Source organism: Phodopus roborovskii, unplaced genomic scaffold (assembly GCF_943737965.1).
Source record: "Phodopus roborovskii unplaced genomic scaffold, PHOROB, whole genome shotgun sequence".
NCBI classification, from domain to species: Eukaryota; Metazoa; Chordata; class Mammalia; order Rodentia; family Cricetidae; genus Phodopus; species Phodopus roborovskii.
Window position 1 is genome coordinate 792,814 of NW_026126599.1, and position 12,861 is coordinate 805,674.

General features: G+C 45.5%; 1 protein-coding gene across 1 annotated transcript; it reads right to left on the reverse strand.

The window, feature by feature from the left end:
• Positions 1-521: 521 nt before the first annotated feature.
• On the reverse strand, positions 522-12,638 carry Zscan21 (zinc finger and SCAN domain containing 21). Its single transcript, XM_051205370.1, has 4 exons — positions 12,578-12,638; positions 7,661-8,140; positions 6,720-6,912; positions 522-1,410 (listed from the first exon to the last, which is right to left on the reverse strand). Exons 2-4 carry the CDS (start codon positions 8,054-8,056, stop codon positions 563-565), a joined length of 1,437 nt encoding a protein of 478 aa, XP_051061327.1. The 5' UTR covers positions 8,057-8,140; positions 12,578-12,638; the 3' UTR covers positions 522-562.
• Positions 12,639-12,861: the final 223 nt, after the last annotated feature.

The window sequence follows — 12,861 nt, forward strand, 5'->3', positions numbered from 1 at the left end:
AAGGAGAAAATAATTGAAGTTTCCCTTCACATATGTGCTGGGGCACACACACATTCACATATCCATTCATCCAAAAACTGTAAAAAAAAAAAAAAAAAAAAAAAAAGGTGTTCTACAACATCATTTATCACAATAATAGTTCCGAGGCGTTACATTTACATTTACGTTTATTCGGAAACAGACAGTTCAAGGTGGCTTAGTTCTTTACAAACTACAACTGTAGAATATATGTTAAAACAGACAATTGTAATGCTTGCTTCTTTTTTAACTATACTGGACACACATCAGTTAAACTACACAGAAGGCAATATCAGCTTCGTTCACTAGGGCACTAGGGCCTGGAGTGTAAGGAGGGACCCTGCTGTCGGAGGTGACCACCGTGGAGCCACTGGTGTTCTGCAGACCTCTTGCCTGCTGCGTCACTGTGGAGCTCTCCCTCCATGGCATCCCTTGATGACTAGAGCACAATCTACCACCAAACATCACTGTATTACAGAGCTGCTCTCTAGCATTCACATTCTAACGTTTACAACAAGGACGGCGACAACGACAGGATGACCAGTTACGGCACTTCTCCCTCTCCAGTGTGGACTCTCTGATGTTTAGAAAGATTTGACTTGCTACAGAAGGTTTTCCCACAGTGGTTACACCAGTAGGGTTTCTCACCAGTATGGATTCTGTGGTGCTTATTAAAATTTGAGCTATGGTTGAAGGCTTTGCCACACTCCTCACACTTATAGGGCTTCTCCCCTGTATGCAGGCGCTGATGGGAACTGAGACCTGCATGCTGACTAAAACTCTTCCCACACTCGCTACACTGATAGGGCTTCTCCCCAGTGTGGATGCGGTAGTGTCGAATGAGGCTGCCCTTCCCACTGAAGGCCTTCCCGCAGTCTTTACACTGATAGGGCGCCTCTTCTGTGTGCATCCTTTGATGTTTAAGGAGGTCTGAGCTCTGCCCAAAGGCTTTCCCACACTTACAGTCATAGGGCCGGTCCACCAAGTGTGTTCTGTAATGAAGAGTAAGGTTGGAGCTGTGGCTGAAAGCCTTCCCACACTTGGTACACACATAAGGCTTCTCCCCAGTGTGTGTTCTCCGGTGCTTAGTGAGGTTTGAGCTATTGCTAAAGGCCTTCCCACACTCTGCACATATGTAACGTTTCTCTCCTGGGGCAGCCTTAGCAGACACAGTTTCTGCCCCTTTCCTGGAACCTGTGTCTTGCAGAGAAGCTTTTGTTCCCCTCCCCCTTTCCAGACTGTTGGCCCACGGCCTTTGTGACCTCGACCTGCTGTACTTATTGGCAGCAATCACAGGGATGATGTCCCTTTTGAGTCCGTCTGCGTGAGACTCCTCTTCGGAACTTCTCTGCTCATCTGCCGAGTCCTCCCTCTGAGAATTCGATTTCAAACCTGAAAGCAGGCGGGTTAAGGATGCATCAGTTGTTCCTATTCTGAGGAGGCAGCTGTTACATGGGAAGCAGGATCACCAAGTGAGGTAGATGGATTTGAAAGGATGATGCCATGTGGGAAATAGCTCTAGCAGGAATACAAATAAAGTTATTGTCACATCGAGTTTATGGTCCTGCTGTGTCCACAGAAGCCTGCTACCCCTAATTCCCATTACACGACTATTTTACAAATCTTATCATCCAGAAAGACTGTCTTTCAACTCCCTCCCCCTGGATGCTGTGGAGCAGTCTAGAATACACTGGCCTACTGTGTCTGTGGGTTCACGTTTGCTCCTGCAACATACCCATAGCCAATGTCTGTGCATGCTTGCTGCCTGGGGAAGGTTCTGGGCCATGCAGGTAAAAGGAAGGAGTTTAAGTGCTACCAGGGTAGACCCCAGGTTTCAGTGCCATGGGTAGGGCGAGTTCCACTCAGAGCTCGGGCAGTGGCCAGCTTCCTCATGTCCTGCGCCACTGGCTCAGTCTTCCAGTGCAGCACACCATGTCAGGGGTACATAGCCAATTCCTCTCCCGTAAGAGTACTTAAAAGTCACTTCCACACTGGGCACTAAAACCTGAGCCTGGGCCAGGCGTGGTGGTGTATACTTTTAACCTTAGCACTTGGGAATTAGAGGCAGGCAGATCTCTGTTTTTTGAGGTAGCCCAGTCTACACAATGAGTTCCAGGCCAGCGAGGGTTACATAGAGACCAAAACAAAAAAACAAAAGACAAAAGCAAATATAATTACAATCAAGCCAAAACCAAAACTAAACAGAAAAAATTCACAGACACAAACAATAAGAACAGCCCATTTCCAGCTCTGGTTAGACTTCCTCTCAGCCTTCCTCTTTGTGTAGAACTGACAAGTGACTATGCAAAGGGAAATTATGGAAGGATTCAATTTTTCCTATTTTCATTTTCTCCCAACTGTCATATAATTTTACTTGTTTTTACAGTTGAATGTAATTCCATTGTACATATGTACATTTTCTTTATCCATTGATATACAGGCTGGTTCCATATTTTGAGAATTATGAACACAGCTACAGTAAAACTAGCCCAAGTCTCTGTGACATGCTGACATAGAATGCTCTACATATGAAGCTGTATGTGGTGGTACACAGTTCAAATCCCAGCACTGGGAGGAATTGGAAGCAGGACCAGGAGTTCCAGGTCACCCTCTACCCAAGGTCAGCATCTCTACCCTACCCCCCTTGCCAGGGTTTCTTTGTGTGGCCCTGGCTGTCCTAGAAAGGCTCTGTAGACCAGGTTGGCCTTGAACTCATATCCTCTTGCCTCTGTCTCCTAAGTGGAGGCAGGGCTACCACCACCAGTCATCGTCTTTTTCTAACAAAAAAAATGAACGTATGAATGAGTGTGCTTGTATGGGCATTTTGCTTACATATAAGTGTATATGCCGAGAATTCATGGAGTTCAGAAAAGATCTCAGAACTACAGTTCTGGATTGTTTTAACCTGCCATGTGGGTGCTGGGAACTGAATATGGGTCCTCTACAAAAGAACTAAGTGCTCTTAACTGTCTAGCCATCTCTCCAGTCCCAATTATCCTGTTTTGTTTGTTTGGTTCTTTGTTTGTTTCCCCTAAAACAGAGTTTCTCTGTGTAACATTCTTAGCTGTTCTAAGAACTAGCTTTGTAGACTAGGCTGGCCTCGAACTCATAGAAATCTGCCTCCCAAATGCTGGGATTAAAGGTGTGTGCCAGCACCACCTGGCCCCAATTATCTTATTTTTAAAAGATTTATTTGTTTATTCCTGTGTAACTGTGTGTCTGACATATGAATGTAGATGCCTGTAGAGGGCAGAAGAGGCCATCAGGTCTCTGAAATGGGAATTAAACACAGGTGGTTGTGAGCAGCCTTATGTGGGTGCTGGATTCAAACTTCTGTCCTCTAACAGCAGCAATGATCTTATCTACTGAGCCATGTCTCCAGCCCTAATTTCTATTTATAAATGTGATGTGATCAGGAATACATGCCTATCAAATATCTGTATTCTGTGCTCATTAGTGTGGTGCTGCCCAGATCAGGAGTTTGAGTTGGGAGGTTTGCTATCCCAGGTGAAACAAGTTTCAAAGGGTAAGAGCCTCAGAATCCAAAGCAAGGAGGAGGGGACAGAAGGACTGAGTGGCACAGAACAGAAAGGGGAGGAGGAGAGCGGACCGAGGTAGAAGGATTGTACTCTAAAACTGGGGATTGTGCGGGAACACTTTAATCTGCAAGAGGGAGGGTCTTCCTTCATTTTAGGGACAGGTTCTCACTCTGCCTTCTCCTGGAACATACTAGGCATGCAACAGGTCCCCAGGTCTTAACAACCTATGCCATGATGAAAATATCATTCAGGCCTTGCTACACCTGCTGAAACAACAAAGTCTTCATCCATCAAAGTCCATAGTTTGGAGAAAGTTCCTAAATGTACTAACTTTGCTTTTTGGCTTTTTGGATGTGGTTTTTATGCGTAGAAAGCTCACCCAGAGAAAGGCTAGGGACTGTACTCTGGTCCTGAATACCCAATGATTATGGAATATTTGTTTAACTATGTAAAGATGTGTTGCTATTCTATCTTGCCTACACCTGACTGGTCTAATATAAAGCTGAATGGCCAATAGTGAGGGAGGAAGAATAGGCAGGACTTCCAGGCAGAGAGACCAAGGAGGAGGAATTTAGGCTCAAAGGAAAAAAGAAAAGACACCAGGGAGATGCCAGGGGCCAGCCAGCCAGCTAGATACAGAGGAAGCAGGAAAGTACGATTACAGAATAAAAGGAAGATAAAAAGCCCCAAGGCAAAAACTAGATGAATTAAAAACAGGTTAAATTAAGTTATAAGAGTTAGAAGGACAAGCTGAAGCTAAGGCTGAGCATTCATAATAGTAAGTCGCCATGTCTTTATTTGGGAGCTGGTTGGTGGTCCAGAGAAAATTCCAACTACAGCCAGTGTAGTTGCTGTCGGATAATGCAGACTTTGTCTTGGCTTGAACCATGTCTGAGTGGTCTTCTCTGGTGGATACCTCATAACAGGTAGGCCTAGGCTGTCCTCAAACTCATGGCAATTCTCCTGCTTCAGACTTCCAAATATTGTGAGCAATTATATTTTTGGTTTTCTTCATATATAATTAATTACTCCTACAGCCCAGGGAAGCCCCCAGGTAACTGGAAGATTATAAACAACTCTAAACAATAAAAAACTAACTAAAAGTAACAGTTTAATTTTTACTTTTCCCAGAGAATACAACTTTGTTGTTTCCTGAATCAGAGTGTCAATATATAGCCCAGGCTGGCCTTGAACTCTCCCACCTGGAACCTTTCCAGTGCTGGGACTACAGGTTGTGTGACACCATACCTGAGGGTTGTTGTGCAGTTTTTAGATTTACTTACTTTATGACTTTATGTACACACATTTTGCCACCTCTTTGCAGCCCCCTAGAATGTAGCTCTGAAAAACTTTTCAGGCCAGGAGTGGTGGTGCACTTTCAGCCCAGCACTAGAGCTTAGTTCTTTCCTTCAGGTCACCAGGCTTTCAGAGCAGGCACTGTAACAGCCGAGCCACCTTGTCAGCCCCTATGATGGACATTTTTTTTATTTTTTATTTTTTGGAAACAGGGTTTCTCTGTAGCTTTGTAGACCAGGCTGGCCTGGAACTCACAGAGATCCGCCTGCCTCCCGAGTGCTGGGATCAAAGGTGTGCGCCACCACCGGCCTGCTTTATGATGTACATTTCTCAAACTGTCTTTATGTATGTGCCTGTTATTGGCATGAGCCCTTGGAGAGCTGATGGGGCTGTTGAAACCTTAGGGACCTAGGGGTACAGGCTGTTGTGAGCCCTCCATGTGGGTGCTGAGAAGTGATGGATCCGCTGTAAGAGCTGCCACTGCCATTGCTGAGCCACTCTCTGGCCCTAAAGAACAAATTCTTGTTGTGGTTGTTGTTTTTAGACAGGATCTCTCTACATAGCACTGGATGTCTTGGAACTCATATAGACCAGGCTGGCCTCAAATTCACAAAAATCTTACCTGTCTCTGCTTCCCCATTGCTGGGACTAAAAATGTGTGCCACTATGCCTGGTACAGAATACAGTTTTCAACAGGGCTCAAAATTGTTTCCAAGAAGGGATTTCTTTTTTCTTTTTGGTTTTTTGTTTCTCTGTATAACAATCCTGGCTGTCCTGGAACTCTGTAGACCAGGTTGGCCTGGAACTCACAGAGATCTGCCTGCCTCTGCCTTCCAAGTGCTGGGATTAAAAGTGTGGGCCACCACTGCCTGGCCAAAGAGGGGATTTCAAATGTCTACGACATGGTAATTCAGGCATTTTCTCAGGGCCATGGCTCTGCTCATGAACATACCATACCCATGAAAAATGATAAAGATTTGGAACAATCTGCTATGTTTTCATCAACATGTAAATCTGATTAATCTTTGAAAACTTTATTATACCAGGTAAATGAAAGTATAAGAACAGGAACCAGAAGTAGAAAAATAAGTCTGGTATGTAAACCATGACTTTTAGAGATGTGAACTAGAGAATAGATACCCTAATATGCTTCCTTTCTTTCTTCTTTCTTTCTTTCTCTTTCTCTCTCTCTCTCTCTCTCTCTCTCTTTCTCTCTCTCTCTCTCTTTCTCTCTCTTTCTTTCTTTCTTAGATAAGATCTCATAAACCCTGACTGGTCTTGAACTCACCATGTAGCCAAGGATGAGCTTGAACTAGAGTGCTGGGGATGGAACCCAGGGTCCTTGGGCTTTTCCGGACCCAGTCTGCCTTGCCCTGTATCCCAGGAAACTGACCCTTAGGACTAAAGACTTTTCACACTGTTGGCTGTGGTTGTGCCTGCCAATTGGTACACCAGAAGATGTGAGGGCAGGAACTGTGAAAACCAGGTACCTATCCTGTTTGCTCTTTACCCAATGACAGGACCTGGAGCCACATCTCCTACATGTGACTCCTTCCTTCCCTACCAAGGTAATAAAAGGTCTTCCTTCAGGCTTACAGGCAATGATATCTTTTCACTGTAGTCTAGTTTGGCAACATATTGGCTCATTCAGCCTGTCCACATCTCATTCCTGTTTAAAACAGCTCACTGTGCTCAACCCTCTGCAACCACGCTGCCTATCCTAGTACTGGGAGGCTGTCCGGGACAAGCAGGATTGGGAGAGGGAAGTGTGTGGCGTCTGCCTGGTCAGCTTGACCAGTCGTCAATCTAGAGGTCACTTCTTACCTGGAGTTATGGATTTCTCTGGACACGGAGATAAGTCCTTACCTTGACGCTTTCTTGGATCCTGAGTGAAAACCTCCTCCTCACCAGTCTCTTGGATATACAGGGGGCCCCAAAACTCATATTTGGGGCTGGCATCCACGGACTGAGCCTGGGTACTGCTTAAGGACTCTACTGTAGTTTCTGAAGTTGACATCTTCTCCCACGCCTGCTTCTGTTCATTTGGAGGAGATGAGACCTAGAGACAGTGAGACATGGTGTATGCACAGCTGACTCAAGGGGAGAGGAGCCTCAAGCGAGCTTTGCAGGCCTTCAGAAGGAAAGGAAAAACAGTCATCCCACTTGGCTCCCAGGGTTATTTCAGGATAAGAGCAGACAACAGGAGCAAACATGATTTAGCTCCCCACAAGAGTGCAGCTGGTTAATAATCTTACTGGACAGCGCTGTGAAATAGTTTCTGCCTTCCAGCCTATAGGAAGGGAAACAACAAACTAGCTTCAGGAAGTCCCTGAAACTGACCAGATTCACTGGCCCCTCCCTGCCAGGATAAACAATAAAAGCTGAGAGTCCCTCTGAGACTAGCGGAGCAGAGCTGTAAAGTAGACCCGGCAAAGCCAAGCTGCAAGGAAAACTCTCAGACCAGCTGACCTGCCTGGAAAGGACACTCTCCAACCTTCTGAGCTGCCTGCAGGCTGTGCAGTGTGCTCCAGGTCCCCAGCTTTGTGAGCTGCTACGCATGCTGGGCTCTGGTGATGCAGCTGTCTCAGAGTCATTTCTGCTCCTGTAAATAACCCCTCACCCAAACCACGGTAAAGCAACCTCAATAAAACTCATCGGTTCGCCATGCTGGGCTTTGGTGGTGTCTGTCGTGGATTCCCTATGTGTGTGTTGCAACTCCCCAGGAAAAGTTGCACACAACAGATGGACAAGCCCAGGCTCCTGCCAAGGATGTTATGTCTGCTAGCATCTGACGGCTTCCCGCCCACCTGCAGCCCCGGCTCATCCAGTTCTTGCTCCAGGTCTTCCAGGAGAGTGACGGCCTCCTCTGCGTTCTCGGGGCAGTGCTGCTGCACCCAGGTCTGGAGCTCTCGGGGCAGGATGGTCAGGAACTGCTCCAGGACCAACAGCTCTAGAATCTGCTCCTTGGTGTGGATCTCGGGCTGCAGCCACTCACAGCAGAGCACCCGCAGCTGGCTCAGTGCCTCTCGGGGCCCAGGAGTGTCATGGTACCCAAACTGCCTGAAGCGCTGACGGGATATCTCTAGGCTAGGGCGGCAGCTGTCTTTGTCTTCATCCTCTTCGGCATTAATGGTCGAAGGCCCCACTGGCTCCTGAGGTGGCCTGGGGCCCAGAACTGTGGCCATGCCTACCACCTTGGTCATCACACAGATTCCAGAGACAGCAGGACCTTGGGGAGCAGACCTGGTGCCTTTGGGTTTCTGTTTCTTAAGAGTCACACTTCAAACCTAAAAAAAACATAGTTGCCGTAAAATTATCAAAAAGGAAAAATACGTTTTTCTGGTCTTTATCACAGGGGCCACCAGACAACTACCATATAAAAAGTACTGTTCAGAGCTGGTGGGATGGCTCCGTTGATTAAGGGCTTGCTGCTATGCCTGACCCTTGTGACCTACATGGTGGTAGGAGAGAACTGACTTCTATAAGTTATCCTCTGACCCCACACACATGTATTTTTAAAAAAGCATTGTTGAGAAGTGTTGTTTGCAGCAAAACGGATGGAAGTGGAAATCATCATGAAAAGCCAGACTACCCAAAATAAGCCAAGCGTGTTTTCTCTCCTATACAGAATTTGAAAGGTGGGAGCATGAAAGGGACTCTGAAAGGGATAAAAGGAGCATGAGGGGGGGACAGAAAAAAAAGGACTAAGGACTAAGTATGGCTAAAACAGTTATATGCACTGTGGTTGTTTGAATAAGAATGGCCCCTACAGGTTCATATATTTGAAAGTTTAGTCACTAGAGAGTGACTATCTGAAAGGATTAGAAGGATTAGGAGGTGTGGCCTTGCTGGAGGAAGTGTGCCACTGGGGGTGGGCTTTGAGGTTTCTGAAGCCACAGCAGGTTCAGTGCTTTTCTCTCTCTGCCTAGAGATTAGGATGTAGATCCTAGCTACTGCTTTAGTGCCTGCTTGAATGTGGCCACACAATGCTGATAATGTTCTTAACCTCTGAAATCGTAAGAAGCCCCCAATCAAGCACTTCCTCTTATAAGAGATGGCTTGGGCCAGGTGGTAGTGGTGCACACCTTTAATCCCAGCACTACGGAGGCAGGTGCATCACTATGAGTTTGAGGCCAGCTTGGTCTACAGAATGAGTTCCAGGACAGGCTCCAAAGCCATACAGAGAAACCCTGGCTCCGTGTGTGTGTGTGTGTGTGTGTGTGTTAAAAATGAATAATAACAACAACAACAATAATAATAAATTATTCAATCATTCTGAAGTCAGCTAAGTAAAATCTACTTTCATTTGATGGAGTTGTGTCCATTTCCCCCAAAAGTCCAGAGTGACATAATATTTAAAATTAGATCTTTGCTCTAAAATCTTTTCCACAATCTTACAACTATAGATATCTTAGTTTCTATTGTTTCAGTAAACTAACTGTCTGAACATAAAAAAGTAGACTAATGCAAGGCAGTGGTGGCACATACCTTTAATCCTAGGACTTGGAAGGCAGAGGAAGGAGAATTTCAGTGACTCTGAGGCCAGCCTGATCTACAGAGTGAGTTCCAGGACAGCCAGGACTGTTACACAGAGAAACCCTGTCTTAAAAAAAAAAAAAAAAAAAAAAAAAAAAAAAAAAGGTGGATTACTCAAATGCCTGGGTTTATCAGTATGAGCATGTTATGTCCTAGGCTGGAATTAACCAGCTTGTTAAAAAAATATTGGAATACAGGGTCTAAGAAGATAGCTCAGGAGTAGAGCATTTGTCTTGTGGATGCAAAGCTTTGGGTTCTACCCCTACCACCAGATAAACAAATGAACAAAAATTGTGTGTGCAATGCATGCTGGAGCATGTGTGAATGAGGGCAGGTACCAGTGGAGGACAGTAGTAGGAACTCCTAGTGCTACAGACATTTGTGAACTGCCTACCACGAGGGCTGGGACACAACTTAGGGTCTTCAGCCAAGTGTGGTGCATATTCTTAACCACTGAACCATTTCTCCAGTCCCGTCCCATTTTTGATTGATCTACTCTATGTGTGTCAGGGTAAGGCATACACATGCCACAGTATGTACAGAGGTTAGAGGTCAGAGTTGACTTGCAAGACTCAGTTCTCCCATCATGTGGGTTCCAGAGACCAAACTCAGGCCATCAGCCTTGTGGACAAGCATCTTTACTGGCTGACCCATCTTTTGTGGCCCTGCCACAAAAGAATAATGGGTGGAAAGACAAAACAAATGTGTGTGTTGTTGTTACTTTTGAGTCAGGGTCTCAATGGATAGCCTGGGCTAACCTGGAACTCATAAGAAATTGGCTGGGATTAAAGTTGTATCACCAAGTTCAGCATTATATAGGCTTATAGTTACTTAGTCTGATAAATGTGTATTGCTGAAAAGAAATTGAGAGGAAAAATTCAACCAAAATAGGCGATGCAAAGAAAAAATGCTTAATATTTTTCTTTTCTGGACACTTGGCATCCCCCGTTGATACCTTAGAATATGGAACACTGACCGAACACCTGACACTTGACCATCAAATGTAACTTGGCTTTAGCCTCTCACTCCTGGACTCTGTATATTTAGTAAAATTTTATGGTTTTGAGGGGAGAGCATGTCTATAATTACAGCATTCTGAGACAGGTCAAAGTCAGAGTCTTAGCTACAAAGTGAGTTGCAGGCCATTAAGCCAGCCTGTGAGAAAAAGTACACACACACAGCAAAGTCCTCTCTCAAAAACAAACCACAAAACAAACAGGAGGCAGAAAGAAAAAAAAAAAAAAAAAACTGGTGTGAGATAGGAGTGAGAGATAAGTCCTCCACCTGACTGGCAATTTGTGGGTCTCTTTTTTCTTTTTGGGGGCAAGATTAAAAAATAAACAAAAAACAAAAAGACATATGACAACAAACTATCTTGGCATTCCATCTCTCCCCACAAAGAAAGCCAGTAATTTTCTACTTGGTTATGCTGAGCTTGCCATTTGGAGATGCCCTCCAGATCTTGGTTTGTGAAAATTTCTTAAATGTTCATAAAATCAAAAAGCCTGAGCTGGGCAGTGGGGCATGTGCCTTTAATCCGAGCACTGAGGAGGCAGAGGCGGTGGATCTTTGTGAGTTCCGGGGCTGGGCTACAGAGTGAGTGCCAGGATAGGCTCCAAAGCTACACAGAGAAAGCCTGTCTTGAAAAACAAACAAACAAACAAAAAGAAAGAAAGAAAGAAAGAAAGAAAGAAAGGAAAGAGAAAAGGAAGGAAAAGAAAAAGCCTGAGGGGGCCAGGCATAGTAGTGCACGTCTTTAAATCCAGCATAGTAGTTAGTGCACGTCTTTAAATCCAGCACTTGGGAGGCAGAGGCTGGTGGATCTCAGTGAGTTTGAGACCAGTCTGATCTTCAGAGCAAGTTCCAGGATAGACAGTCTAAGTACACAGAGAAACTCTGAAAAATGAAACAAAACAACAACAAAACCAAAAGGCCACCTCCCCCAAGAAAGCTATCCAAAATCCAAAACCCAAAGCTATCTTAAAAGGTCTAACTCAGCTGGAAAGATGGCTAGGTGAGTAACAAGTGCAACCTGCTACCAAGCTCGATCCTGGTGCCCATATGATGGAAGGGGAACACTGATTCATGCAAACTGTCCACACACACGCCACACTAAAATAAAAATAAAAAGCCTTTAAACTCTTGCAGTCTACCAGCAGAAGCATGTAGTCTATTCAAGGCAGGTTTTTGGTCACTTCCCAGTTTTCCCCTCCTTTATGCCAAGTCTGCAAAATTTATATACCCCTCTTAATCAGCTTCAAATTCATTCTGTACAAGACGAGGTACACATGAATCAAAGTACCACAGATTGCAGCAAATGAGCACCAATTACTACCTAGTGCTAGATAATGCCTTTAAGACAGTCTGTACGGAAACTCCAAGCTGAAGCCGTGGTGACACACACCTGTAATTACAGCACCGGAGAGAGCAGAGACAGGAGGATCACCAATTATACGCCAGTCTGGGCTATACAGCAAGACCCTGTCTCAAACCGTGCAAATTTTCGAAAAGCTTCTAGGCAGAACAATAATTCCTGAGGAGCATGACTGGGGAGCGGATCTAATGGCTAAGAAAGTCTCCTCTAAAGCGAGCCAAATTCTGCCTGCTTTTTGTTCACAGTTCTTTCAATTGTTCCCTTTCAACATAAGATTTCCAAGTATGTGACCCACCAAATAAATCACCTTTCTCTCCTATACTCTACTTAGAAACGATCTTCTAAAAATCTTTCCAAACTAAAGCATATCCCTGTTCTGGGCACACAAAGCCCAACCGGACTGTTTCCCCGCCTGGACTGGACATTACCCAAGATTAATGAGATTCGGGTTTTTCACACAATGTTCCTAACCTTAGGCTTATCCTTAACAATCAGTCCCGAGTTTAAATCTCCGGGCGAGAGCTAGGGAAGACGACAGTTTCCGTCAGATAACACAGAGCTCAACTGAAGGAGCTCACATTAAAGCGATTCTGGAAGCAAAAGCAGCAGGGTTTTGTTGGAGAAAGCCCTTGGGGGTGGAAAAAAGGCTTTCCATAGAGCGGCGCCTACAGCGGCTGGGCGGGGCGCTCCTCCCTAGGCAACCTCCCAGAATCACCATAAACGAATCCCTGGAACCAGATCCACAGCTGCTAAACCCGTTCCTCCCTCCCTAAACCTTTTGGCCAACGCTCCTTTTCCTAGCCTCCAGGCTAACCTGGGACTCACAGGCTCACCGTGACTCAGAACCGCTTCGGGAGGCTGGAACCAGCACAGCCACGGAACAACGGCGCAGCCGGAAGTGAGTCAGAGCCCCGCCCCGGGAGAGGGGGCGCAGCCGCCCCTCTAGGAATCCGGGAGTTCTCGGTATTCTGTTCAAACCAAGACTAGTGCTGTCTCAGACTGATCAGTCCACCCCCCCCCCCATTTCTTTTTTATCTCCTCTCCCCCCTCCCTTTTCCCTTTGTTTTCCTTTTTTTTGAGGCAAACTTCTCATTATGT

Coding starts and splice junctions, on each gene's coding strand:
- Zscan21 (XM_051205370.1), bottom strand. CDS start 8,056: ATGACCAAGGTGGTAGGCATGGCCACAGTTCTGGGCCCCAGGCCACCT. Junction 6,913..7,660: donor TGGATGAGCCGGGGCTGCAG/GTGGGCGGGAAG, acceptor CACTGTCTCTAG/GTCTCATCTCCTCCAAATGA. Junction 1,411..6,719: donor GGATCCAAGAAAGCGTCAAG/GTAAGGACTTAT, acceptor GCCTGCTTTCAG/GTTTGAAATCGAATTCTCAG.